The 27,185-nt window shown below is 49.9% G+C and overlaps 1 protein-coding gene across 16 annotated transcripts in view; it reads left to right on the forward strand.

Moving 5' to 3' along the window:
• OBSCN (obscurin, cytoskeletal calmodulin and titin-interacting RhoGEF) overlaps positions 1-27,185 on the forward strand; it is a 245,238-nt gene that overhangs the window by 183,121 nt on the left and 34,932 nt on the right. For 15 of the 16 annotated variants that reach the window (XM_082379271.1, XM_082379281.1, XM_082379280.1 and 12 more), the window contains 17 exons: positions 2,267-2,539; positions 3,420-3,695; positions 4,021-4,308; positions 4,441-4,716; positions 5,313-5,686; positions 6,204-7,062; positions 7,861-8,139; positions 22,257-22,335; positions 22,559-22,683; positions 22,839-23,036; positions 23,691-23,723; positions 23,870-23,968; positions 24,131-24,349; positions 24,756-24,828; positions 25,122-25,189; positions 26,517-26,636; positions 26,791-26,930. In XM_082379271.1, the coding sequence (XP_082235397.1) occupies positions 2,267-2,539; positions 3,420-3,695; positions 4,021-4,308; positions 4,441-4,716; positions 5,313-5,686; positions 6,204-7,062; positions 7,861-8,139; positions 22,257-22,335; positions 22,559-22,683; positions 22,839-23,036; positions 23,691-23,723; positions 23,870-23,968; positions 24,131-24,349; positions 24,756-24,828; positions 25,122-25,189; positions 26,517-26,636; positions 26,791-26,930 (3,779 nt within the window). The remainder of the gene's footprint in view (positions 1-2,266; positions 2,540-3,419; positions 3,696-4,020; positions 4,309-4,440; positions 4,717-5,312; positions 5,687-6,203; positions 7,063-7,860; positions 8,140-22,256; positions 22,336-22,558; positions 22,684-22,838; positions 23,037-23,690; positions 23,724-23,869; positions 23,969-24,130; positions 24,350-24,755; positions 24,829-25,121; positions 25,190-26,516; positions 26,637-26,790; positions 26,931-27,185) is intronic. The other variant, XM_082379279.1, reaches the window with a different exon arrangement.

Genomic DNA, 27,185 nt, shown 5'->3' on the forward strand with positions numbered 1-27,185 from the left:
AAGGGCAGAGGCTGCTTGAAGAATCTGTATCCAGAACACCCTGTCGGGGAGGGATGGAGGTAGAGGCAGGCGGGGAGGCAGCCTGCAGGCAAGCAGGTGGGTGGGCAGGCCTGGGGCCTGTGTGGCCGTAGACGGGGCTGTCCTAGAGCAGAGGAGGGCCATTGGGCTGAGCTCCACGAATACTGAGTTCAGACCCCAGCTCTGCCCCTTCCCAGGCTGGTCACTCAGAGGACGCTCTGAGCCCCACTTCCCTATCTGCAGCACAACCAGGATACCCTATGGGGGGCCAAGGAGGGCAGACAATGGGCTGCAGGTCCGCAGGGGCGGAGGTGCCATTTGGCTGAAGCTACTTTCTATTTGGGAAAACCTGAAATGTTCCCAGTGGTGAGTGAGCTGGCAGTTGTCAGGCAGTTGTCAGGGGGCCATCCAAGCTGGGAAGAGCAGGTGGGACCTGGTCTGGGCCACTGGCCGCCTGAGGTCGCTCACACCCCATTCACACACTAGTTCAATAACTTAAGTTTTTAAACGCTTTTTTTTTTTGGCCCCTGGGGGCACAGCAGTGAACAGACAAAACTCTCTCCCTTCAGGGGTGACATTCCTGTGGGAGCTGAAGGAAAATGTGAGAAGAGCTGTGGGGAGGGGCTGCAGTGTGAACCTGGGCCTGAAGGAGGCAGCGGGGGTGGGGGCTTGTGGACATCTGGGGCAGAGCCTTCAGGCCTCAGGCAGGGAGTAGAGAACAAAATGCAGAGAAGCAGGAGATGGCAGGAGGGAGACCTCAGGGGCTCACCACTGCTGCTTTAATATCTGGGATTTTATAGAAATAAAGCAGCCTTGATCCTTGGATAGGAGCTAAGGAGGGTGAACTCCAGCGCTGATTGCAGGCCCAGCCTTCTCCCTGTCCCCCACCCATCTCATCGCGGCCAAGAGCAGCTGCAGCCCTGATGGGGCTGGTCGCAGCCATCCAAGCACAGTGGAGATGTGGGATGCACTCCTAGGTCCCCGTTGGTTCTGTCAGTTCTGACCTGGGGAGGAAAGGAGCCAGGGTTATGGGGGGAGTCTGGTCTGTGATGTGAGCAGACCAGGGCCAGGAGGGTGGCAAGGAGAGGGATGTGGATGGGCCCCGTGGGTCCTCTGCTCTGAGATGCCCTCCCCTCTTAACTCCTCGGGGACCCCTGTCCAGAGTGGACACCCCTGCCTGAGGGTTGTGTGGACTCTGAGGATGAGCTAGGAGGGAGCATCAGGGCTTTGTGTGGGTTCCATTCGGGGTGCATAGCCCAGACAGCAGTTGGGGCTGTGGGCCTGGAGCTTTGGCCAAGCTGCCACCCCCTCGGTGACCGCAGTGGCTCCTTGCTGTCGTGTGGGTCAAGGCCAGACCTCCCCAGCATCCTGTACAGCCTTGGGTGATGTGGTGCTCCTTTCCTGCCTGACTTCACCCCTGCCTATTGCCCCCCACCTTGTTTTACGTCCTTCACCCCACTGGCCTAGCTCCCTGCTGCCCCCTGCACGAATGCCTTTTCAGTCCCATCATGGTGTCCCCTCTTACTTCTTCCCTTGTCTGGACACCTCCCCTACCCATCCTCAGAGATCCACCTCATTCAGGAAGCCCCTGTGGACTTTGAAGCCCACTGGATCACCTTGGGTCCAGGTGGCCTGTCATGGGAATTGGCTCTTGGAGGTGGCAAGCCCTTGGGGACCAGGCGTTGAGCTGGATCTGGGGTCTGGCATGCCCAGTCCTGACGTCATGGCTTCCATGAAAAATGCATAGCTGCTTATTACTGACCCCTGGGCTGTATGTACAAGAGAATTAGGTCAGGCTGAAAATGAGGGCAGAGGTCTGTCTGGTCTGAGTGAGTGAGGGGAGCAGCCCAACAGGTCTGCCAGCCTGGCTGGGGGAGGAAAGGAATGGAACACTTTTCCAGAGCCCCATGCTGCAGCAAAGCTGAGAGGCGTAAACCTCCATCTGGGTTTGAGCCCGGCTGTGGCCGCCAGTGAATTTTCAGTCTGTGAACGAACATTCGTGAGGCTTCTTACGTGTGAGGTGGGGAGGACCCTCCTTCCCAGCCGCAGGTCTGGTGATGGCATGGGGATGGGCAGGGCCCATCCTCAGGAGGTCCCTGTGTGGCTCCTTCAGGTGGACACCCAGACGCCCTCCACCTGGCTGCATTCTCTTAGGCCCTTTGTCCTGAGGGGGGCTCTTCCACGTGACTCTTGGGGGTGCTGGGCAGGAGAAACCCTGAGAACGCCCTGAGCCACCTTCTTTCCGCAGCCAAGAACACTGTGGTGAGAGGCCTGGAAAACGTGGAGGCGCCTGAGGGCGGTGAGGCGCTGTTCGAGTGCCTCTTGTCGCGGCCGGAGGTGGCCGCCCACACCTGGCTGCTGGATGACGAGCCGGTGCGCACCTCTGAGAACGCCGAGGTGGTTTACTTTGAGGACGGCCTGCGGCACCTGCTGCTGCTCAGAAACCTGCGGCCTCAAGACAGCTGCCGGGTGACCTTCCTGGCGGGGGACATGGTGACATCTGCGTTCCTCACAGTCCGAGGTTAGAGTTGTGGGGTCGGGAGAGTGGGCTGGGTCCAAGGGGGGAGGGTGGCTCTCTGCGATCCCTCCCACCAGATACCACGACGCAGGGGTAGGGGGGCGGTTCTGGGGCCACGGGGAGGGGGGCGTAGTTCTCTGCAATCCCTCCCACTGATACCCCCTGCAAGAGTGTGGCAGGGTGGGGATGTAGGGGGGCGGTCAGTCGCTGAGACCCCTCCCACGGGGTCACCCACTGCAGGGACGCTGGGGTGGAGCTGGGACCACAGGGTGTGTGTGAGTCTCTCAGACCCATCCTACCAAGTACCACATGTTGCAGGGGGCGGGGGTGGGTGGGCTAGGGCCACTGTGTGGGAACTTGGGACTCTTCAACCTCTCCCACCAGATACCGGATACCTCACTGCTTGGGTGCAGGGGGAGGGGCTGAGGCCAGGGGTGCAGGAGGCATGAGCCTCTTGGAACCCTCCCACGAGATATCACACTGTGGGGTGCGAGGGGGGTGGGGTCCTAGGAGGGGGCATAGGTTACCAAGACCCCTCTCACTGGATATTTGGCTATGGGTAGTAGACCAGGGCTGGGGCAGCAGTGGGGCGTGGGTCTCGGAGACCCCTCCCACTGGGTACCCAGCTGCTTGGTCAGGGGTGGAGTGCGGGGTGGGGGGGGGGAAGCTGGGGCCTCTGGGAAGGGCATCGATTTCTGAGACTTGCCCACAGGAGCATGGGGTGGTAGCCTTGGGGACGTTGATCTCTGAGGCCACTCCCACCTGAGGCTGGTGCCCTCCTCTTCTCGGGGGCTATGGGAGGGGGTGGCATGGGTGTCTCCGAGCCCCCCAGCCCCAGGCCGCCCCTTGGCCCCTGAGCTCACACTCCCACCCCGCCCTGCAGGCTGGCGCTTGGAGGTCTTGGAGGCACCCCGGGACACGGCCGTGCTGGCCGGGGGGCGGGCCAGCTTCAGCTGCACGCTCAGCGAGACAGTGCCGGTGGATGAGGCGACCTGGTACATAAATGGAGCCTCGGTGCAGCCTGACGACGCAGACTGGACAGTCACCGCCGAAGGCAGCCAGCACACCCTGCTGCTGCACCGGGCCCAGCTGCACCACGCCGGCGAGGTCACCTTCGCCGCCCGCGATGCCGTGGCCTCTGCGAGGCTCACTGTGCTGGGTGGGTGGCTTGGGTCTGCCTGCTGCAGCTCGGGTCCAGGGCTCTCGGGGAGACAGGTCGGGGGGCAGGAGGTTTCAGCTTCAGAGGCTGCTGGGGCTCTCCGTGGCCCCCCACGCTGGGTGGCCTCTGGGCACACAGTCTTCCTGTGACTCAAACGCACCTTCCTCGCCCCCGCAGAAAGGCTGGGCTGTGGGGCACAGCTGCTCACAGGACTCTGAGGGGTGGACCACACTGTGCCCCACCAGCAGACCCCAGGGTGGGCAGGGCTGCAGGTGCCGACTGCCAGCCTCTGCACTGACCCTGTGCCTCCTGCCCGCCCCCACAGGCCTCCCCGACCCCCCAGAGGACGCCGAGGTGGTGGGGCGCACTGGCAGCTCCGTGACACTGTCTTGGGTGGCTCCCACGAGTGACGGCGGAGGCGGTCTCTGTGGCTATCGGGTAGAGATGAAGGCAGCAGCCACAGGAGAGTGGCAGCTGTGCCATGAGCTGGTGCCCGGGCCCGAGTGCCTGGTGGATGGCCTGGCCCCCGGGGAGACCTACCGCTTCCGTGTGGCCGCAGTGGGCGCGGCAGGCGCTGGGGAGCCTGTGTACCTGCCCCAGACAGTGAGGCTTGGTGAGTTGCTGCCTTAGTCCTGGTTTATGAGGGTAGGGGTCCAGCCTGGAGCCCTCAAGGCCTCTCTAAGCTGGGGGTCCCTGCCTGCGTCCTTACTGATGCGCCCCTCCTGTTCCCGATCACTCTTCCCAGCAGAGCCCCAGGAGCCCACGCCTGCACCCCCTGCCCCTGAGAGCCGGCAGGTGGCAGCTGGGGAGGACTTGTGTCTGGAGTGTGAGGTGGCCGAGGCTGGTGAGGTCATCTGGCTGAAGGGAACAGAGCACATCCAGCCCAGTGGGCGCTTCCAGCTTCTCTGCCAGGGTCAGCGGCAGACGCTGTTGATTCGGGACTTCTCAGCGGAGGACCAGGGCGAGTATCGCTGCGCCCCTGCACGGGATCCGGTCTCTGTGGCAGCTGCTGCCTTCCAGGGTATGTCTCCCAGGGCCCAGCGTGCACGGGGGAGGGAGGAGCCCTGGGATATGGAGTGGGCCAGCCCTCTTGCTCACTGGTTCTCTCTCGGGGAACTGCAGGAGGTCATCTTGAGGACACTGCCTCACACCAGGAAAGACTGAGGCCCGGGGTGGGGAGATGCACAGATCGGTATGGCTCAGCCTCCTGTCAGAACCCATATCATTGGCATCTGAGGTCACATCGCTCTCTGAGTGGGATCCTGGCCAATGCAGCCCTTGGTGCCCACTGCTGGTTCTTTAAACCCTTGGATCCCTGTTCTCTGAGCCGCCTGCACTCTGAGCTCCCCTGCACCTGCACTGACCCTGGCCTGGTGCTCCCTGTGGTCATCCCCTCCTGTGCAGGAGGAAGACTGAGGTCTGGCTTGATCAGGGGATGCTGAGGCCTAGAGAGGGCCATTCAGAGCCTCTAAAACCTTGTACACATTGTGCATCAGAACTCTTGGGGGCCCAGGCAGGCAGCAGAGGCCTATAAGGGGAACCGTGGTCAGTAGCTAAGGCCGGCCTGGGGTTATGGCTCTGTCCCTGCCTGACTGACCAGTTTCCTGCCCTCCTCAGTGGTGCTGACCCCAGAATCTGGGGATGAGGTCCCCACACAGCCCAGCCTGCCCCCTGAGGCGGCCCAGGAAGGCGACCTGCATCTCCTGTGGGAGGCCCTGGCCCAGAAGCGCCGCATGAGCCGAGAGCCTACGCTGGACTCCATCAGCGAGCTGCCCGAGGAGGATGGACGCCCGCAGCGCCTGCGGCAGGAGGTGGAGGAGGTGGCTCCTGACCTCTCTGAGGACTCTTCCACGGCTGACGAGCTGACACGCACTGGCGAGGCTGACCTCTCACACACCAGCTCTGACGACGAGTCCCGTGCGGGCACTCCTTCCCTGGTTACCTACCTCAAGAAGGCTGGGAGGGCCAGTGCCTCACCACTGGCCAGCAAGGTGAGTCTCCAGCTTGACCTACAAGGAGAGGCCTGGGTCTCTTAGATCTTTGCCACTCTGTCGTTCATCCACACGTCATCTATCCACTGTTGTCCGTCGGTCCATCCACCATCTGTTTATCCATTCTTCCACCCACCCACCTGTTGGTCATCCATCTACCCATCCATCGACCATCCACCTACCCATCCATCCATCCATCCACCTGGCTGTTAAAACTTCTTTTCTGAAGAGCTGGAACCTATCTCTCCTTGGTATTCCTCACAACTCTGTCCTGCTCTGGGGAAAGCAGTTTTAGGGAGGGTGGGCTTGCTTTTTGGAAGCAACAGAAGCCATCAGGCATTCGGCCTCAGTGAAGGTAGTGCAGTTGACAGCAGGTAGCAGGCAGCAGGCATGCTGGAGCAAGACGTGCAGCTGGGACAGGAGACCTGGGCTCTGCTTCCCCCTGCCCTGTGTGTGTCCCTACACAATCCTTTCCCTGTCCCGGGCCTCAGGTGCCCCACCTTATCTGTGCACACAGGTTGAGGCCCCAGCAGCCCCTTCTGGGAAGCCACAAAAGCAGCAGGAGAAGCCAGCTTCAGTACCCCCACCACCAGGAGACCTGAGCGTTGGGGACTTGGGTGACCTATCCATGGACAAGGCAGCAGTGAAGATCCAGGCTGCCTTCAAGGGTTATAAGGTCCGGAAGGAGATGCAGCAGCAGGAGGGGCCTGTGTTCTGCCGCACGTTTGGGGACACCGTGGCACAGGTGGGAGATGTCCTGCATCTGGAGTGTGTAGTGTCCAGCAAGACAGATGTGCGTGCCCGCTGGCTGAAGGACGGTGTGGAGCTGACTGATGGCCGGCACCACCACATTGACCAGCTTGGGGATGGCACCTGCTCTCTGCTGGTCACTAGCCTGGGCCGGGCCGACGCTGGCCACTATACCTGTCAGGTGAGCAACAGGTTTGGCCGTGTGGCCCACAGCGCCTGTGTGGCGGTCAGTGGGACGGAGAGTGAGACCGAGAGTTCCTCCGGGAGTGAGCTGGGTGACACCCTCCGCCGGGCCGCCCGGCGGCTGTACCGCCTCTTCCGCACGAAGGGCCCGGCGGAGGTTTCAGATGAGGAGATCTTCAGTGCTGACGAGGGCAAGGCGGAGCCCGAGGAGCCTGGGGACAGGGAGACATACCGCGAAGATGAACAGTCCATCTGCATCCGCTTCGAGGCGCTTGCCGAGGCCCGGCGGGCAGCCACCTGCTTCCAGGACATGTTTGGCACGCTGGACAACAGAGTGGACATCAGCCTGTCAGAGCAGGGGCCGCATGGGGTGGAGATGCGCATTGGCAAGGCGGCCCCCGCCCCTGCAGCGCCTCCGGAGCCAGTACTGGCCGCAGAGGCAGGTGAGTTTGCAAGCTGCCTGGGTCAGGGGTGAGGGGAGAGGAAGAGCGAAGGCAGCAGCGGTGACCAGGGTCAGCTGAAAACTCAAGGAGGTTTAGCTCAAGGGGCTTTAGCTTCTGGCTGTTCGCAGATGCAGCCCACTGAGCTGGGAGGAGCCCTGACTTTGGGGTTAGACAGAGCTCAATTTAAATCCCAGCTCTGCCTGCTACTGGTTAGCCTCTTGGAACCTCAGAGTTCTGTTCTGTGAAATGGATTCGGGAATACTGGCATCCTAGAGTTTAGGGTTATTTTTTCCCCCATGAGGGTTTCAGATATAATCTGTATAAAAGGTGGGGTTCCACATAGTCCAGCCTGAACCCCATTTCCCACTCCAGCAACTAAAGTTAATTAAAAAGTCATTTCACTGTTTACTTGCATCTCCCTAGGAACAACAAAGGGAGTATCATTAATAACCCACAGCATCATTCCTCCTCTTTAATTCTGAGCTACTAGCTTGCTTCCAATCCCAGACAACCGACCTTGGTCTTCCCTTTACTTCCGCTTCCTCCCCATTTCCTGTCTGCTATCTCTCTGGCCTCATGGTAGCTTGGGAACCAGGCTAACAAAGAGAGGATTCTTCTAGAGCATGGGGAGGAGGGAAGAGCTCAGTTGGCAGAGACAGAGTTCTGTTTCGCCGCCCATTCTGTGAGCACTCATGTGAATGGGTGCCGTGCAGATCACGCACATTGAACCGCTGGCAGCTGGGGCAACTTGGGGGAGCCTGAGGCTAACGTGTCGTATGCCCTGCCCATCCCTCCCAGCCCCTGTGTTCCTGACTGAGCTACAGAATCAGGAGGTGCTGGATGGGTACCCCGTGAGCTTTGACTGTGTGGTGACAGGCCAGCCCGTGCCCAGTGTGCGCTGGTTCAAGGACGGGAGGGTGCTGGAGGAGGATGACCACTACATGATCAGTGAGGACCAGCAGGGCGGCCACCAGCTCATCATCACAGCTGTGGTGCCAGCAGACATGGGTGTCTACCGCTGCCTGGCTGAGAACAGCGTGGGTGTGTCCTCTACCAAAGCGGAGCTCCGTGTGGACCGTGAGTGCTCGGTCAGGTTTGATGGTTCAGGGTGGGATCCTGGCTGGGCGAGGCAGTGCTGGAGACCATTGGCCTCAGGCCAGGCAGGATCTGGGGCTGGAATGTCTTGTGGAGGATAGAGTGTTCTCTTGGAGCCCCCTTGAGAGGTGGCTGGGCTGGGGAGGTACCTGGAAAGGTTTGGAGGTACCCCATGGGCACAGTGGGTGGTTAACGGCACCGTGGCACAATAAGAAATATATATTTGGTCTTTGTCCCTGATTCCTGGCGGGCCCTAGACAGCTTCAGTACAAATATATCCATCTGATTTTTGACAAAAATGCAAAAGCAATTAAATGGAGTAAGGATAGAATTTCAGATTCAAGGATGGAATTTCAAATGGTGCTGGAGTAATTTGAACACTCGTAGGCAAAAATATGAACTTTGACCTTATGTGAAAATTAGCTCAAAATGGATTAAATACTTAAATGTAAAATATGAAGCTGGAGCTGAAGCTGAAGCTTTTTTAGAAAAAAGTAGGAGGAGATCCTCAGGACCTAGGGCTAGGAAAAGACTGCTTAGACTTGACCCATAAAAGGAAAAATTGGTAAACTGGACCTCCTCAGAGTTAAAACCTTTTGCTCTGAGAAAGACCAGGTGTTGAGGATGAAAAGCTATGGGCTGGGAGAAAATACCTGCAAATCACATATCTTATAAAGGACTAAAAAATATGTAAAGGAAAGCTCAAAATTGAACAATAAAAATTTTTTAAAAATCCACTTAGAATAGGGGCAAAAGACCTTTCCATACATTTCAAGAGAGAGGACATACAGACGGCAAAGAAGCACCTGGAAGATGTGCCTGTTTTTATTTCCATTTCCCTCATGGGATCTCTCATGCATTGCTGGTGAGAGTGTAACATGGTGCAGCCACTCTGAAAAACAGTTTGCAGTTGCTCACAAAACTATGTAGTTACTGTATGATCTAACAATTGCCTTTTTTGTTATTTATCCCAGAGAAATAAAAACTCAAATTCATAATAAAACCTGTGCCCAAATACTCATAGCAGCCTTATTCCCAATAGCCAAAAACTGGTAATGACCCAACTGTTAAACTGTGGTATGGCTATTCTATGGAATACTACTTGGCAAAGAAAAGGAACAAATTATTAACATGTGCAACAATTCTGATAAAATTTCATTTTATTGCATAAAGTTAAACAAACACACATATACTCAATGGAGTTCGTGTGAAACTTGTGAAATCTGAACAAGATCGAGGGATCATAGCAATGTCACCTTTTATAGCTATGAGACAAGTTAACATCGCTGGAAACTGGGTGAAGAGTAAATGGGATGTCTGTATTATCTCTTAGAACAGCATGAGAATCTATAATTCTCTCAACAAAAAGGAAAATAAAACTATTAAATATAACAACAAGTCTATTATCTTAAATAAGACGATATTTTCTATATTTACCTAAGTATTTCCATTTCCAAGCTCTTTATTTTGCTATGTAGGTCTAGATTTCTATCTCGTAACACTTTCTTTCTGCCTGAAGGACATATTTTAGCAATTTTTGTAGTGTGGGTATATCTGAAAAATGTCTTTATTTTGCTTTTCTTTAGGATATTTTTTCTAGGACAGTTTTTTCTTTCCATACTTTAAAGATGTTGCTCCACCATCTATTAGCTTGCATTCTTTCCAATGAGAAATATGATGTCGTTCTTATCTTTGTTTCTCTGTACATAACTTATCTTTTCTATTGGGATTTAAAAGTTTTTAGATATTTGCACACCATAAAATTCACCATTTAAAAATGTATAATTCAGTGGTTTTTAATATATTCACAAGGTTATGCTACCATCTAATTCCAGAACATTTTCATCATCCCAGAAAGAAACCCCGTACCTATTGACTGTCACTCCCCATTCCCCCTCCCCCAGCCCCTGGCAACCACTAATCTGTTTTCTGTCTGTGTGGGTTTGCCTATTCTGAACTTTCCATGTAAATGGAATTATACAGTATGTGGCTTTTTATGTCTGGTTTCTATTACTGAGCTTGTTTCCAAGGTCTATCCACGTAATAAATATCAGTGCTCCATTCCTTTTCATGGCTGAAAAATATTTCACTGTATATGGACGATTTATCCATTCATTGGATGACGTTTATCCATTGGTTTATGGCTACTATGAGTAATGCTGCTATGAACATTCATGTGCAAGTTTTTGTGTGGACATACGTTTTCATTTCTCTTGGATCTATACCTAGGAGTGGAATTGCTGGGTCAGATGGTAAACTCTATGTTTAACTTTTAGAAGAACCGACAAACTCTTTTACACAGCAGCTGCACCATTTTACATTTCTGCCAGCAGTGTACAAAGGTTCCAATTTCCCTACATCTTTGCCATCACTTGTTTTTGTTCATCTTTTCAATTATAGTCGTCCTAATGGATGTGAAGTGGTATCTCATTGTGGTTTTGATTTGCGTTTCCCTACTGACTAATGATATTGAGCATCTTTTCATGTTCTTATTGGCCATTTGTGTATCTTTTTTTTGGAGAAATCCTTTGTCCATTTTAAAATTAGATTATTTGTTTTTTAAATTTTGAGTTGTAAGAGTTTTTTGTATATTCTGAGTACTATTGATAGATCCTTATCAGGTATATGATTTTCTTTTTCTTTTTTTTTTGTAATAGATCTTTATTGGAGTACAGTTGCTTCACAATACTGTGTTAGTTTATGTTTTACAACAAAGTGAATCAGCCATATGCATACATGTATCCCCATAACCCCTCCCTCTTGAGTCTCCCTCCCACCCTCCCTATTCCACCTCTCTAGGTCATTGCAAAGCACCGAGCTGATCTCCCTGTGCTATGCTGCTGCTTCCCACTAGCTAACTATTTTACATTCGGTAGTGTATATATGTCAATGCTACTCTCACTTTGCCCCAGCTTCCCCCTCCCCGCTCCGTGTCCTCAAGTCCATTCACTATGTCTATGTCTTTATTCCTGTCCTGCCACTAGGTTCATCAGTACCATTTTTTTCTTTTTTAGATTCCGTATATATGTGTTAGCATATGGTATTTGTTTTTCTCTCTCTGACTTACTTCACTCTGTAAGACAGACTCTAGGTCCATCCACCTCACTACAAATAATTCAATTTCGTTTCTTTTTATGGCTGAGTAATATTCCATTGTATATATGTGCCACATCTTCTTTATCCATTCATCTGTCAATGGACATTTAGGTTGTTTCCATGTCCTGGCTATTGTAAATAGTGCTGCAGTGAACATTGTGGTACATGTCTCTTTTTGAATTATGGTTTTCTCAGGGTATATGCCCAGTAGTGGGATTGCTGGGTCATAAAGTAGTTCTATTTTTAGTTTTATAAGGAACCTCCTTACTGTTCTCCATAGTGGTTGTATCAATTTACATTCCCACCAACAGTGCAGGAGGGTTCCTTTTTCACCACACCCTTTCCAGCATTTATTGTTTCTAAACTTTTTGGTAATGGCCATTCTGACTGGTGTGAGGGGATACCTCATTGTATTTTTGATTTGCATTTCTCTAATAATTAGTGATGTTGAGCATCTTTTCACGTGCCTCTTGGCTATCTGTGTGTCTTCTTTAGTGAAATGTCTATTTAGGTCTTCCACCCATTTTTTAATTGAATTATTTGGTTTTTTGATATTGAGCTCCATGAGCTGTTTGTATATTTTGGGGATTAATCCTTTGTCCATTGTTTCATTTGCAAATATTTTCTCCCATTCTGAGGGTTGTCTTTTCATCTTGTTTATGGTTTCCTTTGCTGTGCAAAAGCTTTTAAGTTTAATTAGGTCCCATTTGTTTATTTTTGTTTTTATTTTCGTTACTCTAGGAGGTGGGTCGTAAAAGATCTTGCTGTGATTTATATCATAGAGTGTTCTGCCTATGTTTTCCTCTAACAGTTTTATAGTGTCTGGTCTTACATTTAGGTCTTTAATCCTTTTGGAGTTTATTTTTGTGTATGGTGTTAGGTAGTGTCTAATTTCATTCTTTTACATGTAGCTGTCCAGTTTTCCCAGCACCACTTATTGAAGAGGCTGTCTTTTCTCATTGTATGCTCTTGCCTCCTTTATCGTAAATTAGGTAACCATATGTGTGTGGGTTTATCTCTGGGCTTTCTCTCCTGTACCATTGATCTATATTTCGGTTTTTGTGCCAGTACCATACTGCGTTGATTACTGTAGCTTTGTAGTATAGTTTGAAGTCAGGGACCCTGATTCCTCCAGCTCTGTTTCTCTTTCTCAAGATTGCTTTGGCTATTCGGGATCTTTTGTGTTTCCATACGAATTGTAAAATTTTTTGTTCTAATTCTATGAAGAATGCTATTGGTAGGTAGTTTGATAGGGATTGCATTGAATCTGTAGATTGCTTTGGGTAGTATTTTGACAATATTGATTTTGACAATATTGACAAATTTTGACAATATCGATTCTTCCAATCCAAGAACATGGTATATTTCTCCATCTGTTTATGTCATCTTTGATTTCTTTCATCACTGTTTTACAGTTTTCTGAGTACAAGTCTTTTTCCTCCTTAGGTAGGTTTATTCCTAGGTATTTTATTCCTTTTGTTGCAATGGTAAGTGGGATTGTTTCCTTAATTTCTCTTTCTGATTTTTTGTTGTTATTGTATAGGAATGCCAGAGATTTCTGTGCATTAATTTTGTATCCTGCTACTTTACCAAATTCATTGATTAGTTTTAGTAGTTTTCTGGTGGCAGCTTTAGGATTCTCTATGTATAGTATCATGCCATCTGCAGTGACAGTTTTACTTTTTCTTTTCCAATTTGTATTCCTTTTATTTCTTTTTCTTCTTTGATTGCTGTGGCTAAGACTTCCAAAACTATGTTGAATACGAGTGGCAAGAGTGGACATCCTTGTCTTGTTCCTGACCTTAGTGGAAATGCTTTCAGTTTTTCACCATTGAGTATGATGTTTGCTGTGGGTTTGTCATATATGGCCTTTATTATGTTGAGGTAGGTTCCCTCTATGCCCATTTTCTGGAGAGTTTTTATTACAAATGGGTGTGGGATTTTGTCAGAAGCTTTTTCTGCATCTATTGAGATGATCATATGGTATTTATTTCTTAATTTGTTAATATGGTGTATCACATTGATTTGCATATATTGAAGAACGCTTGCATCCCTGGGATATATCCCACTTGATAATGGTGTATGATCCTTTTAATATGTTGTTGGATGCTGTTTGCTAGTATTTTGTTCAGGATTTTTGCATCTATGTTCATCAGTGATGCTGGTCTATAATTTTCTTTTTTGTGATATCTTTTTCTGGTTTTGGTATCAGGGTGATGGTGGCTTTGTAGAATGAATTTGAGAGTGTTCCTCCCTCTGCAATTTTTTGGAAGAGTTTGAGAAGGATCGGTGTTAGCTCTTCTCTAAATGTTTGATAGAATTCGCCTGTGAAGCCATCTGGTCCTGGGCTTTTGTTTGTTGGAAGATTTTCAATCACAGTTTCAATTTCATTACTTGTGATAGGTCTGTTTATATTTTCTAATTTTTCCTGGTTCAGTCATGGAAAATTGTACTTTTCCAAGAATTTGTCCATTTCTTCATGGTTGTCCATTTTATTGGCATATAGTTGTTTGTAATAGTCTCCTATAATCCTTTGTATTTCTGTGGTGTCAGTTGTGATTTCTCCTTTTTCATTTCTAATTTTATTGATTTGTGTCCTCTCCCTTTTTTTCTTGATGAGTCTGGCTAAGGGTTTATCAATTTTGTTTATCTTCTCAAAGAACCAGCTTTTAGTTTTATTGATCTTTGCTATTGTTTTCTTCATTTCTACTTATTTCTGCTCTGATCTTTGTGATTTCTTTCCTTCTACTGACTTTGGGTTTTCTTTGTTCTTCCTTCTCTAGTTGCTTTAGGTTAGGGTTAGATTGTTTATTCGAGATTTTTCTTGTTTCTTGAGGTGAGATTGAATTGCCATAAACTTCCCTCTTAGAACTGCTTTTGCTGTGCCCCATAGGTTTTGGGTGGTTGTATTTTTGTTGCCATTTGTTTCTATGTATTTTTTTATTTCTTCTTTGATTTCTTCACTGATCTCTTGGTTATTTAGTAGTGCACTGTTTAGCCTCCATGTATTTGTGGTTTTTACAATTTTTTCCTGTAATTGATTTTCAATCTCATAGCGTTGTGGTCAGAAAAGATGCTTGATACGATTTCAATTTTCTTAAATTTTCCAAGGCTTGATTTGTGACCCAAGATGTGATCTACCCTGGAGAATGTTCCATGTGCCCTTGAGAAGAAAGTGTATTCTGCCACTTTTGGGTGGAATGTTCTATAAATATCAGTTAAATCTATCTGGCCTGTTGTGTCATTTAAAGCTTGTGTTTCCTTATTTATTTTCTGTTTGGATGATCTGTCCATTGGTGTAAGTGGGGTGTTAAAGTCCCCTACTAAAATTGTGTTACTGTCGATTTCCCCTTTCATGGTTGTTAGTATTTGCCTTATGTATGGAGGTGCTCCTATGTTGGGTGCATAAACATTTACAATTGTTATATCATCTTCTTGGATTGATCCCTTGATCATTATGTAGTGTCCTTCCTTATCTCTTATAACAGTCTTTATTTGAAAGTCTATTTTATTGGATATGAGTATTGCTACTCCAGCTTTCTTTTGATTTACACTTGCATGGAATATCTTTTTTCATCCCTTCACTTTCAATCTGTATGTGTCCCTAGGTCTGAATTGGGTCTCTTGTAGACAGCATATATATGGGTCTTGTTTTTGTATCCATTCAGCCAGTCTGTGTCTTTTGGTTGGAGCATATAATCCATTTACATTCAAGGTTATTATCCATATGTATGTTCCTATTACCATTTTCTTAATTGTTTTGGGTTTGTTTTTGTGGGTCTTTTTCTTCTCTTGTGTTTCCTGCCTAGAGAAGTTTCTTTAGCTTTTGTTGTAAAGCTGATTTGGTGGTGCTGAATTCTTTTAGCTTTTGCTTGTCTGAAAAGCTTTTGATTTCTCTGTTGAATCTGAATGAGATCATTGATGGGTAGAGTAATCTTGGTTGTAGGTTTTTCTCTTTCATCACTTTAAGTATATCCTGCCACTGCCTTCTGGCCTGTAGGGTTTCTGCTGAAAAATCAGCTGTTAACCTTATGGGGATTCCTTTTTATGTTATTTTTTGTTTTTCCCTTTTAATATTTTTTCTTTGAATTTAATTTTTGTTAGCTTGATTAATATGTGTCTCGGTGTGTTTCTCCTAGAGTTTATCCTGTATGGGACTCTCTGTGCTTCCTGGATTTGGGTGACTATTTCCTTTCCCATGTTAGGGAAGTTTTCCACTATAATCTCTTCAAATATTTTCTCAGACCCCTTCTTTTTCTCTTCTTCTTCTGGGACCCCTATATTCGAATGTTGGTGCATTTAGTGTTGTCCTAGAAGTCTCTGAGATTGTCTTCAATTCTTTTCATTCTTTTTTCTTTATTCTGCTCCTCGGCAGTTATTTCCACCATTCTGTCATCCAGCTCACTTATTCGTTCTTCTGCCTCAGTTATTCTGTTATTGATTCCTTCTAGTGTATTTTTCATTTCAATTATTGTGTTGTTCATCTGTTTGTTTGTTCTTTAGTTCTTCTAGATCTTTGTTAAACATTTTTTGTATTTTCTCAATCCGTGGCTCCATTCTATTTCCGAGATTCTGGATCATCTTTACTATCATTACTCTGAATTCTTTTTCAGTTAGATTCCCTGTTTCCTCTTCATTTATTTGGTCTTGCAGGTTTTTACCTTGCTCCTTCATCCATGACATATTTTTCTTGCCATCTCTTTTTTTTTTTTTTTTTTATGAGTGGGATTGTGTTCCTGTCTTACTGGTTTTTTGGCCTCAGGCTTCCAATGCTGAAGTCTGTAGGCTGTTGGGTAGAGCTGGGTCTTGGCACTGAGAGGAGGACCTCCAGGAGACCTCACTCTGAGGCATATTCCCTGGGGTCTGAGTTCCTCTGTTAGTCCAGTGGTTCGGACTCAAACCTCCCACCACAGGAGTTTCAGCTCGTGAACCCAAGATCCTGCAAGCCGCACAGGACAGCAAAAAAAAAAAAAAAAGAAAGAAAGAACAATAACAAAGTAAAAAATAAAATTAGACTAGGAAACTAACAGATATGTTAGAAAAAATATAAAAATAAAAATATAGATGAAATAATAACTGGAAGGTAAAACAGAATCAAAGTAGTAAAAAAGAGGAGGAGAAAAAAAAAAAAGGTGGAAAAGGCCTTGGCTATGGAGGGCAGGGCCTAATCAGGGTTGAGGTTTAGGCGGTGGGTGGGGCCTATGCTTAGGACCCACAGGGCTGGAAAAGGCCCTGGGGGGTGTGGGGTGTGGGGCTTAGGCTCAACAGAACAGAAGGGGCCCAGGCGTGTCTCCTGCCTCTGGTCTCAGGGGGTGGGGGACCCCACCTTGGAGCCCAGCAGGCTTCCTTGGTTCGAGTGGGCGGGGCAAATTCCCTCTGCTCCTTTCCTGCTCCTCTGGTCCCAGAAGGCCCCTCCCACCTTCCTCTCCTGATCTCCCAGGCCCCCCTCCTACATCCCCAGGACCAACCTGGCCTGGAGAGGACCTCTGAGGGCATAGGACCTGGCCCTAGAGCTGGGCAGACGTCCCCAGCCGATTGAGCAGGGGAAACGCTGGGCCCACTCCCCTCTGATCCAAGCCCCCTTGGGTCCCCCCCAGGCATGGGAACCCCTCCCCACCTCTCAGCCAAACCTCAGGGGCGCTGGTCCTGTCCAACCTCCACTTCTCCTCCCCCTCAGTCCCCTCATGTCCTGCTGGTTTTCTTGAGGGTTCTTCCTGTCTCCTTGGGCATTGGGGTCCCCCACCAGCATCCAGCACGTGCCCTAGTTGTCTCAGATATATGATTTTCAAATCTTTTCTCCCATTCTGTGGGTTGTCTTGTCACTTTCTTGAGTGTTCTTTGATGCACAAAAGTTTTAAATTTTGATGGAGTATAGTTTATCTACTTTTTCTTTGGTTTCTTGTGCTTGTCATGTCTAAGAAACCACTGTCTAATCCAAAGTTATAAAGATTTACGCTTATGCTTTCTTCTCTCATATTTAGGTCTTTGGTACATTTTGAGTTCATATTTGTATATGGTATGAGGTAAGGGCCCCAATTCACTTTTTTCCTGTGGAAATCCAGTTGTCCCAGCACTATTTGTTGAAAAGACTATTTTCCCTCATAAAATTGTCTTGGAACTCTTGTCAGAAACGAATTTCTATTAAATGTGTAGGTTTATTTCTGACTCGCAATTCTATTCCTTTCATCCAAATGTCTGTCATTATGCCATTACCACACTGTTTTGACTATTGTAACCATGTATAATATTGTTTTGAAATTTTTAACTGTGGGTCTGCCAACTTGGTTCTTGTTCAAGATTTTATGACCATCCTGAGTCTCTTGCATTTTCTTATGAATTTTAGGATCAGCTTGTCAATTTCTGCAAACATGATCTCTGGATACTTTTTAAGACTTTTTTTATCATTGGTTTTGAGTAATTTGATCATAGTCTTTGGTGCAATTGTCTTTATTTATATTCCTTGTGCAGTTAATTGAGCTTCTAGGAATTTTGGGTTAATAGTTTTCATTAAGTTTGAAATTTGGGGGAGGCATTATTTCTTCAATTATTTTTTCTTTCCCCTTCATTTGGGAAGTTAAGTTACACATAATCGAGCCACTTGAAGTTGTACTACAGCTTACTAATAATCCTTTTCCATTTTTATTAATAAAATTCTTCTTTCTCTATGCATTTCATTTTTCATAGTTTCTATTGCTATGCTTTTATTTTCACTATTCTTTTGTAGTATCTAATCTGCTATCAATCCCATCCATTGTATTGTTTATCTCTAGAAGTTCTACTTGAGTCTTTTTTATATGTTCTATATCTCATCTTAACTTTTCAAACACATGGAATACAGTTCTAATACCTGTGTTAATGTCCTTATCTCCCAGTTCTAACATCTGTGTCAAATCTGACTTGGTTTTGACAATTGATTATTCTACACATTATAGGTTGTGTGTTTCCTGCCTCCTTGCATGTCGGGCCGTCTTGGCTGAATGCCTGACAGTGTGAATTTAACCCTGTTGGGAGCTGGATATTTTGTGTTTCTGCAGGTCTTCTTGAGCAACACAGTGTGTTACTTGGAAGCAGCTTGATCCTTTTGGGTCTGGCTTGTGTGATTTGTTATGTGGGGCCAAGGCAGTGCTCAGTCCAAAGCTGATCATCTTCATCTGCTGAAGTGAGAGTGTTCCTGAGTACTCAACCTGATGCCCTGTGAATTATGAAAGTTTCTAATCTGACTGTAAACAGACATTATTCCAGCCCTCGTGCTCCTCTGGTACTACTTCCTCTAGTGCTTTCAGATGGCTCTTTCCTGTGTGCATGTGCCAATCAGTGTTCTGTGGCATCCTCGAGGGAGAGGGCCCTCTCTCTGTGCAGCTTTCTTTTCTCTGGTTTTCTGTTCCATGGGCACAGGCTGCCTTTGTCTCTCAGGACATCAGCTGTCTCCTCAACTCAGGGTCTGCCTGGCTCTGCCTCAGTTTCCTTTTCCTGTAAACTTAAGTCAGGAAGCTGGGGCAATTATAGGGCTCACCGTTGTTTCCTATCTCTAATACATCACTCTCCTTCATTCATCTTAACCATTCTGATGATTCTGTACCCAATTCCAATGTGTGTGTGGGTTTTTTTCCCACAGAAAGAAATTCTCTGAGACACCAGACGAGTGCCCTACAGTTCAACTCAATTCTGACACCATCCACCTGGAAATAGCATCAGATCCCATAGGTTAAGGGCTCAGTCCCACAAGGCTGCCTCCCCCACCACTTCAGATATCAGCTGCAAGTCCAGGTTGTCACCTGTGCTTCTGGCCAACATGCTATAAATTAGAGGTTCCAATGACCCCCTTCCTTGGGTTTTAATAATTTGCTAAAGTGGCTCACAGAACTCAGAGAAACATTTCACTTACTAGATCAGTGCTTTATTATAAAAGGGTATAACTCAGGAGCAGCCAGATGGAAGAGACGTATAGGCAAGGCACGTGGGAAGGGGCAGGGCCAAGCATGCCACTCTCCCCCAGTGTCCATGTGTTTACCAGCCGGGAAGCTCTCTGAACCCTATCCTTTTGGGATTTTATGGAGACTTCATTACACAGGCACAACTGATTAAATCATTGACCGTTGGTGATTTAAAAAAAATTTTTTATTGGAGTATAGTTGCTTTACAGTGTTGTGTTAGTTTCTACTGTACAGCAAAGTGAATCAGCTATACATATACACATATACCCTCTTTTTTGGGTTTCCTTCCCATTTAGGTCACCACAGAGCATTGAGTAGAGTTCCCTGTGCTGTGCAGTAGGTTCTCTTTAGTTATCTATTTTATATATAGTATCAATAGCGTGTATATGTCAATCTCAATCTCCCAATTCATCCCACCCTCCCTTTCCCCCTTGGTATCCATAGGTTTGTTCTCTATGTCTGTGTCTCTATTTCTGCTTTGTAAATAAGATCGTCTATACAGTTTTTTCAGATTCCACATATATGCATTATATATGATATTTGTTTTTCTCTTTCTGGCTTACTTCACTCTGTATGACAGTCTCTAGGTCCATCCACGTCTCTACAAATGACCCAATTTCGTTCCTGTTTATGGCTGAGTAATATTCCATTGTACATATGTACCACATCTTCTTTATCCACTCCTCTGTTGATGGACATTTAAGTTGTTTCCATGTCCTGGCTATTGTAAATAGTGCTGCAATGAACATTGGGGTGCATGTGTCTTTTTGAATTATGGTTTTCTCAGGGTATATGCCCAGGAGTGGGATTGCTGGGTCATATGGTAGTTCTATTTTTAGTTTATTAAGGAAGCTCCATACTGTTCTCCATAGTGGCTGCATCAATTTACATTCCCACCAACAGTGCAGGAGGGTTCCCTATTCTCCACACCCTCTCCAGCATTTGTTGTTTATAGATTTTGTGATGCAGGCCATTCTGACAGGTGTGAGGTGATACCTCATTGTAGTTTTGATTTGCATTTCTCTAATGACTAGTGATGTTGAGCATCTTTTCATGTGCCTCTTGGCCATCTGTATGTCTTCTTTGGTGAAATGTCTATTTAGATCTTCTGCCCATTTTTTGATTGGGTTGTTTGTTTTTTTGATATTGAGCTGCATGAGCTGTTTGTATATTTTGGGGATTAATCCTTTGTCAGTTGCTTCGTTTGCAAATATTTTCTCCCATTCTGAGTGTTGTCTTTTCGTCTTGTTTATGGTTTCCTTTGCTGTGCAAAAGCTTTTAAGTTTAATTAGGTCCCATTTGTTTATTTTTGTTTTTATTTTCGTTACTCTAGGAGGTGGGTTGAAAAAGATCTTGCTGTGATTTATATCATAGAGTGTTCTGCCTATGTTTTCCTCTGAGAGTTTGATAGTGTCTGGCCTTACATTTAGGTCTTTAATCCATTTTGAGTTTATTTTTGTGTATGGTGTTATGGAGTGTTCTAATTTCACTCTTTTACATGTACCTGTCCAGTTTTCCCAGCACCACTTATTGAAGAGGCTGTCTTTTCTCCATTGTATATTCTGGCCTCCTTTGTCATAGATTAGTTGACCATAGGTGCATGGGTTTATCTCTGGGCTTTCTCTCCTGTACCATTGATCTATATTTCTGTGTTTGCACTAGTACCATACTGTCTTGACTACCATAGCCCTGTAGTATAGTCTGAAGTCAGGGAGCCTGATTCCTCCCGCTCCGTTTTTTTTTTTTTTCCTCAAGATTGCTTTTGCTATTCAAGGTCTTTTGTGTTTCCATACAAGTTGTAAAATTTTTTGTTCTACTGTGAAAAATGCCATTGATAATTTGACAGGGGTTGCATTGAATATGTAGATTGCTTTGGGTAGTATAGTTATTTTGACAATATTGATTCTTCCAGTCCAAGAACATGGTATGTCTCTCCATCTGTTTGTGTCATCTTTGATTTCTTTATCATCATCTTATAGTTTTCGGTGTACAGGTCTTTTGCCTCCTTAGGTAGGTTTATTCCTAGGATTGAACTCAATCTCCAGCCCCTCTCCCCTCCCTGGACGTCAGGGGATCCCAACCTTCTAGTCACATGGTTGGTTACCCTGGCAACCAGACCCCATCCTTAGGGGCTTTTGGAAAATCACTTCATTAACATAAAAAACCCCACCTCTGTGCCTCTCCTCACTTAGGAAATTCCAAGGGTTTAGGAGCTCTGAGTCAGGAACAGGAGGAAGACCAAACATATATTTCTTATTATAAATCACAACATCATAACCATTGTTTTGTGTATTGTGTTTGTTTTCCTTTGGTTGTTTCAGGGGGCCAGTGTCTTAGTTCAGGCTGTTATAACAAACTACCATAGACTGTGCAGCTTAAATAAGAGAAATTTATTGCTTAAAGTTGTGGAGACTGGAAGTCTGAAATCAGGGTGCCAGCATGGTTGGGTGCTGGTGAGAGCCCTCTTCTGAGTTGCAGATGGCCATCCTCTCACTGTGTTCTCACATAGGGGAAGGGGCAAGGGGTCTCTTCTTATAAGGGCACTAATCCCATTCATGAGGCTCCACCCTCATGACCTCATCTAAGCCTGATCACCTCAGAATGATCCCATCTCCAAACACCGTCATGTTGGGGGTTAGGACTTCAGCATATGAATTTTTGGGGGACACAACATTCAGACCTTAGCAGATGATAAATCCAGCCCCTCTTCTCCATTGTGGCTAGAAGTTGAAGTCCCTGCTGTTGGTTTTGAGGCCTGTGTTATCCTTGTTCCTTAGTTGGCTGGAACTGGAAGATGCTGTTGTTGCCACTGTCTCCTATTTGTGAAGCCCAGTATTTATAATTTGTTGGGTCTTGTAGTTAGTTATAGGCCTGGAAACATGGGCTGGTAACAGCCTGGGGACAAGGAGGGGCCACAGGATAGCTGTGTCCCCCATGCCTTCTGACTCAGAAGTGTGAGTGGCTCCCAGGAATGGCTGTGCAGTGAGAATCAGGTAGCCTCTGGGGTGGGACCCGTTCCCCGGGCAGATGGGGTGCAGGCCTCGCTTCAGCTCCACCCTTCATCCTCAGTGACCAGCACCGACTACGACACGGCTGCGGAGGCCACGGAAACCTCTTCCTATTTCAGCGCCCGAGGCTACCTGTCCAGGTAGGGGGCCATGCAGGGGTGGTCCTGGGCCCTTTGTGGGGGGTGGCAATGCTGGCTTGGACTGACAGAATCCAGATCCTGGAGCCTTCAACCAGGCCACAGCAGTCTCTGTCCAGGAAAGAGGAGACCTCAGAAGCCATCCATACTTGACCCTGGTCCCCTCCTGTTCTGGACCCCTCACTGGTCCATCTCGCATCTGCCCCTTCTTTGTTCTCCCTGCCAGCCGGGAGCAGGAGGGCACGGAGTCTACCTCAGAGGAGGGGCAGCTGCCGCAGGTCGTGGAGGACCTGAAAGATCTCCAGGTGGCCCCCGGCACATGTCTGGCCAAGTTCCAGCTCAAGGTGAAAGGTAAGGGGGAGAGGGATGAAGGGCAAGGAGCTGCCTCCCACCAGAGGGAGGGTTAGGGTTAGGGTTAGATCACCCAGGGGTCTCTGAGGGCCTGTGGAGGGCATGGTGCCCACTGGGCTGTGGCCCGGTGCTAACCACTCCCCCTGCGGCCCCAGGCTACCCCACGCCTCGACTGTACTGGTTCAAAGATGGGCAGCCCCTGACTGCATCTGCACACATCTGCATGACGGACAGGAAGACACTGCACACCCTGGAGATTGTCTCGGTCACCAGCGAGGATGCTGGCCAGTACTCGGCCTACATCAGCAACACCGTGGGTGCTGCTTACTCGTCTGCTCGGCTGCTGGTCCGAGGTGGGTGCTCAGGGATGCAGCAGAGCTTGGTGTCCACACCCAGGTTGATGTCCACCTATAAACCATGCTGTGGCAAGCCTGAGAGCTAGGGCCCAGTGGTCACTGCCCCTGTGTGCGGAAGTCACAGGTGGCCAGAAGCTGGCTCCCAGAGAACATGGGCCCTTAGAGGGCGTGGGGCCCATGAAAACTGACCAGCAAGCAGGATAGCTAGCTGGTGGAGTAGGCCCAGGCAAACATGGGGCCCTCCGTAGACTGCAGAGGAAGAGGCAGGTAGTAATTTGGGGAGTAGAGGTCTGAACTTCCTTATTTTCCAAAGTTCTGAGCACTGCAAGGTGATTCCAAGTCTTGCCCAAATCTGCCCTGGTCTAGGGACCCAACACTGCCTGCGGCATTGCTTCAGTGTGGTGTTTTGAGCTCAAGCATCCCCGAGTTGGTTTCAGAGCAACGCCCCAGACTCCTGGGCGGGCATGGGTAACATTCCATCTGGTCCGTGGGGACTGAGTGTGAATTCCATGTCTGCATGGCCAGGTTTAGGAAAGGTGCTGTGTGTAGGAGTGGGCGGGGCCACCCTCGGGACTCACACCCTGCCAGGCAGGCCCACTCAGGGGAGGGGGCACCTTGGTGCTGTAGATCTGACTTCTGTGCTTTCTTCAGGCCCCAATGAACCAGAAGAGAAGCCAGCATTTGGTGAGCCGACCCCAGAGGGCAGAGGGAGGGAGGGTGGGGTGGGCACTGGGAACAGGTTCAGTGAGGGTGCGTGAGGGGGACGACCACGTGGAACTGGGGCTCTGCATTGGTGATTGTTTACCACCAGCCGCCCCATGTCTCTCCAGATGTACACCAACAGCTGGTGCCACCCCGATTCCTGGAGAAGTTCACCTCCAAGAAGGTGAAGAAGGGCTCCAGCATCACCTTCTCAGTGAAGGTTGAAGGTGAGATGTCCTGCCTCTCTGTCCCACTCAGGAGAGCCCCCAGGGAGGTCCCCTCCCTGCCCCCACTCAGGACCCTCCTAGGGAGGCTCAGAGGTGACCCCTGCCTCCCAGAGCCACCCTCCTGGTGTGGGGAGACTGTCCACCATATACTCCTGCCTGCAGGAGACCCACCCCCAGCTGTGCATTGGCTGCGGGAGGAGGCTGAGCAGGGTGTGCTGTGGATCGGCCGCCACACGCCGGGCTACACCGTGGCCAGCTCTGCCCAGCAGCACAACCTGGTCCTTCTGGATGTGGACCGACAGCACCAGGGCACCTACACCTGCATCGCCACAAACACTGCTGGCCAGGCCCTCTGTTCCGCAAGCTTGCACGTCTCTGGCTGTGAGTGGGCATGGGTGACCCAGCCAGGAGTGGGAGAGGGGCAGTGTGGGTAGTGTGCAGCCTCAGAGCTCATGGGCCAGCTCCCACCCCCGACCCTGTGGGCTCCGCTCAGCTAGCTGAGACCCTCCTAGAGACACCCTGCCGCCCTGAGTGGTTTCTTCCTGGGTCCCTCTCAGCTCTTCCCAGGGCGGGTGAGTCAAGTGCAGACCCCATTCCCGTCCCTACCAGTGGTGGGATGACCGTGGGCCAAGTTGGGACACCGGGCACAGTCTTCCTCGGGGCTCCAGATGACAGGGCCAAGGCCCCCTGGGGGGTGGTCCAGGCATCCCTGGCAGGGGTCCCGATCAGAATCAGAGCCCAAGGGTATGAGGTGTCAGCCTGGTCGCTCACCCTGTTCTCCTGACAGTACCTAAGGAGACTGGGGCGGCGGAGGAGCAGGCCAGGGTGAAGGAGGCCCTCATCTCCACCTTCCTGCAGGGGTGAGTGAGGGGCTGCTCAAGAGCCAGAGGGGCCAGGAGTGAGGTCCTGGGCGTGCGGGTCCTGGGAGTGCAGGTCCTGGGAGAGTGGGGTCCTGGCCCTGGGGGGGGGGCAGTGCTGCTGCTGGGGAGGGAGCCCCATCACAGATCCCAGCCCAGCTCTGCCCCTCTTGGGCCATGTGGCTTGGGTCCCCATTGTAAAGAGAGGACTTCCCCAGGGCCCTGTGGCATCCAGGCCCACTGCCCCCAGACCCTCTTTTCTGTCAGGCCCTTCAGGATACCTCCTCCCCCTTTAGGATCCAAGCTGTTTCCGAACAGATGTCGGAACCTTCAGGTTTCACTGACCTCGCTGGGCAGAGGAAAGGTACGGGCTGGGTGGGCACACATCTGTGCGGGGTGGGGGACAGGAGATGTGGAGGAGGCTGCCCAGCTGGCAGGCCCCAGGACCGTGAGGCTCCTCTGGACCGTGTGGCCCTAGGAACACCTGCTTGCCTCGCCCTGGGCTGGGCCTCCCTGCCCTCTTATGGGCCTAATTCTGAGGTTTGGTTGGTCTCCGGGCCATTTCTGACCCTCGAGGATGTGGAAGCTCGCGGGGGCCCCTGGGCTGGGCTAGCCCTTGGCTTAGAGCTCATGTCCAGGGGGCTGTACAGACGCCTAGGAGCAGGCAGCTGCTGAGTCAGGGCTGGCATTAGGGCAGTTCGGGGAGGCGGGTGCTGGCTATGCTGCCGGCAGGGTCCCCACTTTGTCTGGGGTTCTCCCCCTGCCCCCAAGCTGGGTCCCCCTACTCCCAGTCTCTAAGTGTGCCTGCCCCCTGACGTGTCCAGCCACTTCCTGGCCACCTGCACAGGGCCCCAGCACCTTGGCATCTTTAAAAAATTGTTTTATGGAGAATACTGAGTCTGCACGGAAGTTGAGAGGAGGGAGCTGTGCACCCCATGTACCCATTGCCCACCTTTGGGATCACTTCTCCACTGACCTGCTTTGTTAATTTACCCATCCCTGCCTTCCCTGTGCTGCCCCCATCCCAAGCTGCCCTCATTCCCCCTTAACCCCAGCAACTCCTCCCATCCCCTCACACCTGCAAAGGATCCCACTTCCATCAAGGTCAACCTGAAGCCATCAAACCACAGCTGCCAGGGGTCTGGCCCCCCAGCCCTCGGGCCACAATTTGGGGGTCCTGCCCCCTGCCTTCAGTGTCCAGAACCTGCCCTCATATTATACTTCCTGGCTGAGCTCCTTGTGATCTCCGTCCCTTCTGAGCCCCTTCCCAGACCAGCGGCCAAGTGGCCAATAGGAATGGAGGTGGCACAAACCCCACTGGGGACCCCACAGCTCCAAGCTCCAACCCCAGCCTGACCATTTACCCAGCTTTGCCCTTAGCTGCCCCTGCCCACCGCCTTGCAACCATGCTGGCTACCTGCTCTCCCCTGACTGCCTGCTCTCCCCACAGCCACCTGCTGCCCCCACTGTCATCCCTGAGTTTGTGGTCCCCTAAGTCACACCTTGGCTCAGTTGCCCTTGAGCCAAAGAGACCCCTAGTCGTGGTCAGCCTTCCCTGCTTCTGGCAGCTCTGGCCCAAGTCTGTGCGTCCCTTGGCTCCTCTGACCCCCAAGCCCAGGATGGGCCTGGAGGCGGGTGTTTGGGCACATCTGTGGAGCACACGGCTGGCTGAGCTAGGGTCTGGCCCCCAGGAGAGCTCCCGGCAGCAGAGGCCTGTGGCCACCTGTCCTTGGCCGAGGTAGGCACGGAGGAGTTCCTGAAGAAGCTCACTTCGCAGATCACAGAGATGGTGTCAGCCAAGATCACACAGGGTAAGGGTAGCTGGTGATGGAGTGAGGTCCAGGGGTGGCCGTGACTGAGCCCCCAGGACTGGGGCCCCTCCTCACATGAATGCCCTGTAGACCCATGGGAGGGCGGCATGGGGGTCAGGCCCTTCGAAGGCATCATGTGCCCTGTGTCCCCCAGCCACACTGCAGGTGCCTGGAGGTGACAGCGATGAGGAGTGCAAGACGCCGTCCGCGTCCCCCCGGCATGGCCGGTCACGCCCCTCTTCCAGCGTCCAGGAGTCATCCTCAGAGTCCGAGGATGGAGACTCCCGGGGAGAGGTGCATGGGCAGGGGAGGGGTGGGGCAGGGTGGGCAAGGGGGTATGAGAGTGTCGGGGGCAGGGTGAAGGTGGAGTTGGTGTAGGGGGCCGGGGGAGCTGGGGCAGAGGAGGTGTGGGGCACACACCTGAGTGGCCAATATCACCACTGTGACCCAGGACACCCCCAGCACCCCAGAGGTTCCTCCTTGTCCCCCTTGGGGTGGGCCACCTGGCACTCCCGGTAGGATTTCCATCAGTAGAGATGGGTTGGGCCT

This window comes from Balaenoptera borealis (genome assembly GCF_965194805.1).
Source record: "Balaenoptera borealis genome assembly, chromosome: 2".
Taxonomy (NCBI): Eukaryota; Metazoa; Chordata; class Mammalia; order Artiodactyla; family Balaenopteridae; genus Balaenoptera; species Balaenoptera borealis.